This window comes from Plectropomus leopardus, chromosome 23 (assembly GCF_008729295.1).
Source record: "Plectropomus leopardus isolate mb chromosome 23, YSFRI_Pleo_2.0, whole genome shotgun sequence".
Classification (NCBI taxonomy): domain Eukaryota; kingdom Metazoa; phylum Chordata; class Actinopteri; order Perciformes; family Serranidae; genus Plectropomus; species Plectropomus leopardus.
The window spans coordinates 3051758-3056134 of record NC_056485.1 but is presented as its reverse complement, the minus strand read 5'-3'; the positions used below and the strand labels follow the sequence as shown (position 1 = coordinate 3056134).

Sequence of the window (4377 nt, the reverse complement as noted above, 5' to 3'; positions counted from 1 at the left end):
AGGGAGCCTGACCTCATTCTCTGCTCAGTACGCCATTGCTCCCTTATATCTTTGCATAGCAAATAGTGAATGCTGCTATATTAATTGTCTGAATGTTGCACAGAGTTCCTTTAAATTAAAGGTGGCTTAACTTATAAATGCCTTACATTTTTTTGTTTGCCTTTTCTTTGGTCTGTAGAATTCATACACCCTATTATCCAACAAACATTTCTCCAAAAAAGTCAAGGTCTGTCTTTTAGAATCTCGGATCGGAAATCTTTGATTGTCTTGTTAAATTTTTAAAAATCTGAAGTTGCAACTGCAAGGTGTCACACTGGCTACAGTATCACACAGTTGGATGTGATCCAACATGGCCATAAAACATCTCAGGGCTGGTCAAAAACAAAATCTTCAGGGGTGTACTAATGAATTAGGGTATGATGGGTGACTGATGGCAATGTCATGAACAAGGCCAAGGCTAATGTCAACCACCAGCCCAACAACATTCCCTGCACATCGCAACATCTGCACTTTAACCTCTTTTTTTAAAAAGTCAAGGAAAGTTGAAGTGCTCTTAAACTGAACATGAGTGGGGAAAAGCATTCCCATGTGCAGACAGACATTCCTCTGCATATCGCCAGGTTTATGGGGTCCATAAAAGAACAAACATCATTGTATTATTACAAATGTTACATTTTCTTTTTTTTAAAAAATGGCTGGAGACAAGTACGAAACATACATAAATACAAAAGTACCACTATATACAAATAATGTTTTGGTCTCTTATTAACTATTCAACACAGTAATTTTCAAATGACTGCTTTCCCAGCATGTTACTGCAGAATATCTTCACTCTTAAAGGGATAATTGCCTGCAGTCTCCTTTAACCCACTGCTGATATGAGCTGAGAATGCATTTAAATCCCTTTAACACCGTTGACAGTAACAGTTATCTACAGTGATATGCTAGTGACATTAACAAGAGCCTGAGGATTTTGCATCGAAGAAACCTCTTTTAAAAGTTATGCTACTTCGATAAAAAGGCAGAAAGGTGTCATCAATGATTTCCAAGGCTCTTTGCAGGATCTGGCTCCAGCTGTGAAATGTTGAAATGAATAAATGACTACACACATTATTCTATGATACTGGAAGATTTTTTTGACATTACTTACAAAGACACTAATTTTTTTATAATTATTATGTACCCTAGTGCAATCACAGAGCGATCAGATCTTGTGTGGTCAGTGTATGAAATATCAAAGCATCACATAGCAACCCCATCCAAGAAAAAGGTCAGTGGTTATCAGTGTCACTTCCCACATCTATTAATTGGTATTTAAAAGTAATATCCAAAGGAATTCAAAGAGTTGGCAAAGTCAGTTCCAAAGTCAGAGAGGGGTGAAACATTTGTCCCTTACCAGATCCATCATTCACTCCTGCTAACCTCTGAAGCACAGTATGTTTATGTTCATGTCAGTTTCTCTCTTCTCTGTTTTAAACATGGGTCTTGACCCCTGCTGAGGGGTTAGGAGCCCCCTGTTTATCATGAGCCCCAGAGATCCAGTGGTAGCAGTCGGTGGCATTCTTGTTGCGTGAGTGAACAGCACAGCGGGTGCAGTAGACGATGCCCAGCGCCACCATCACTACGATGAAGATACAGATAGGCACTAGGAGGCCCACCAGGAGCCAGGTGCTGCTCTGCTTCTGCGCCCTGTCCCCCTGGACCAAATCCAGATCATCATTGCTTTCTCCACCCTTGCTTGGGGGTGGCTGAGAAGGAGAAGCAGGGTGGGAACATCTGGGTCTTGGTGTGTGATCTCCACATTGTCCTTTTCCTCCACCCCTAAATTCTCCTCTGGGAACTGAGATTTTTCCCAAAGGAGTTGCTGTTCTTCTTCTGCCTCATTTGGTAGCTGGAATCTGTAGGCATGTTGTGGTCCATGAGTGAATCCCTAGGATTTCCTGGTTTCTGGCTGGAAGTGGTGAGTCCCGCCCACCAATTCCAAGCACCCTCAGAGATTGTCGAGGTGGAAAGGAAGGGGAGAGCTGTGGTGGTCTCCTCCTCAATGTCCTCATCATCTTCGTACCAGTCTGAGGTAGTGCTTGGCAAGCTGGTGGTGGGTGGAGGTGTGGTGTAGATGGTGGTTGGCAAAACTTCCAAGTCTGATTGAGATCTCTGTCCCCAGTCCGACCAGTCAGCACCTCCAGTGTCTACATCTTCCATATCTTCCTCAGTCTCCTGTGTTGGAGGGTCCAATACTAAATCAAAGAGCAGTTCCTCTTGAGGGGCACTGGTGACCCAAATGACATCAGATCCAAAACTCTAGGTGGGTCAGTAAGCCAGTCCCAAAGATTGCTCCTCCTCTGGAGGCCAGTCAGTGCGGCTCTCCTGCAGGTTCCAGTCATAGTCCACAGGCTGCCATACAGGTCCAGGCTGGTGGGTCGCCCAAGGAAAAGAAGGGGTGACAGCAGACTGGTCCTCCCCTTCTCCTCTCTTGCCACATGAGAAATGATCATTCATGAGTTCATAGCCTACCCTGCAGTAGCACTCAAATCCACCAACATAATTCACACACATCTGCTCGCATGTCCCGGGGATCTGGCACTCGTCAGTGTCTTGGCATCGGCTGGGGTCCTCAGGCACTGGGGAAAATCCCAGATGGCAGTGACAGATATGAGAGCCTTGAGTGTTTTCACAGGCGTGTTCACACGGGTCATTTTATACACTCATCTATATCCTCACACCCACCATCATCTTCCAAAAAGTAACCCTTCCAACACTGACATTCAAATGATCCTGGAGAATTCACACAAAGCTGATCACAAGGACTCTGAAGGCACTCATCTACATCCAGACAGCCACGTTCATCTGGTGCAAGCATGTATCCTTCAGGGCAGGCACAACGGTACCCATCTGGGAGGGGCAAGCACTCAAACTCACAGGGGCCCCTTGACAAACATCTGACAACTCTGACAACTCACAGCTCTGCCCATCGTCGCTCAGTTGATACCCATCCTCACACTCACAGTAGAAGTGAGCACCGGCTGGCCTGCAGATATGCTCACAACCGCCATTATCCTTCTCACACCAGTTGTGTGATACAGGGGGATCAGAGCAGAGGGGGGAGTCTCTTGACCACCCAACTGTGCCGTCTTCCTTCAGCATACATAAAACGGACTGTTCCTCCTTGGTGCCTGCGGGGCAAGGCACGGTAGCAACAGATCCAAAGGGTAAATGAGTTAACAAAGTGCTTAAAAGGTTAAATGGTGTGGTGTAGAGGGCATTGCCTGTCCCCTCACTCCACAAGGCAGGACACATTCCTTTGTAGGCATAATGACAAAGATACCCATCTACAGGGATTGAGCAGGCACCATCCAGCCATTTGAAGTTATCACTCGGGTCCTGAGTGTTGTAGCCCGTGACCACGCAGCGTGGCACTGTGCACGTACTATGGGAGTCCTCTTTCAGCCAGTTGGTATAATCTGTGTCCTGGTCACCAGTAGTCCAAGAGAAACCCCGCAGTGGGCGCGTAGTGGTACACTGACGAGGCTGCCGCAGCAGGCCAATCCATACTTGGATGCTGGTGCGTGAGTGGCGCAAGTCCAAAGTGGAGAAGAGAGTGGCAATAGTAGTGGCATCCTGCCTGCGTTTAATGGTAGCTAGGTTGCCACCTTTCTCCTTGCAAGCCCTCCATGAGTCCAAGAAGGTTTTGCGTTGGAAGTACACCACAAAGCAGCCATCCTCATTGCAAAGTGCATCCCTCTCTCTCAGATCTTGACCCAGGACCGAGGAAAGTCCACAGAGCAGAGCCAGCAGGGAGGTGAAGAGAAGAGCAGCAGTACTGCTCACCAGGGAGCCCATTCTTCTTAGAAATGTGAATATATGTCTCCACTCTCCGCCTGTTTCTCACACCGCCTTTTTCTCCACACTTTTATCTCCCCGCTTTTTGAAAGTTTCTCTCAGCTGTGGCTTTCTCTAGCCCGCTTGTGTTGTCTATCTGAACTTTTCTCCCTTCATTTGAACCCTTTTTTTTCACTGTCTGGCTGTGCTCTTTACTCTACCCTGCTGAAACAGATCTGTGCTGGAGTTGAGTGCATGCAGACTGTCCTAAGATTTCAGAGAGCAGGGGAGGGGAGAAAAGTAAAGGGAGGATAAGGGAGGGATATATAGAAAGGAGGAGGGTGGGCAAAAAGGGGGAAGAGAGGGAGTTGAGGCAAAGAACTGTATGTTTTTGGAGGGGGTGGGGGGGGGGGGGTGCATATGTGTGTCAGGATGGGGGGGAGGTGCAGCAAACTGAGCGTTTCTTTTTCAGAGCATGTCATATGGTTTTCATAAGCCCCGTCCACAGACATAGTTTGGAACTTTGCCATTTACCCGCACATGCATACTCAGATTCAT

At 46.8% G+C, this 4377-nt stretch overlaps 1 protein-coding gene across 1 annotated transcript; it reads right to left on the bottom strand.

Moving 5' to 3' along the window:
- Positions 1-1380: 1380 nt before the first annotated feature.
- Positions 1381-4097, bottom strand: cd248a (CD248 molecule, endosialin a). The gene is given in 7 exon segments (XM_042512544.1): positions 1381-1759; positions 1762-1887; positions 1890-2291; positions 2294-2324; positions 2326-2697; positions 2699-2925; positions 2928-4097. Coding segments are annotated over 7 exon segments (2358 nt in total). The 5' UTR covers positions 3841-4097; the 3' UTR covers positions 1381-1472.
- Between the last annotated feature and the right edge of the window lie 280 nt (positions 4098-4377).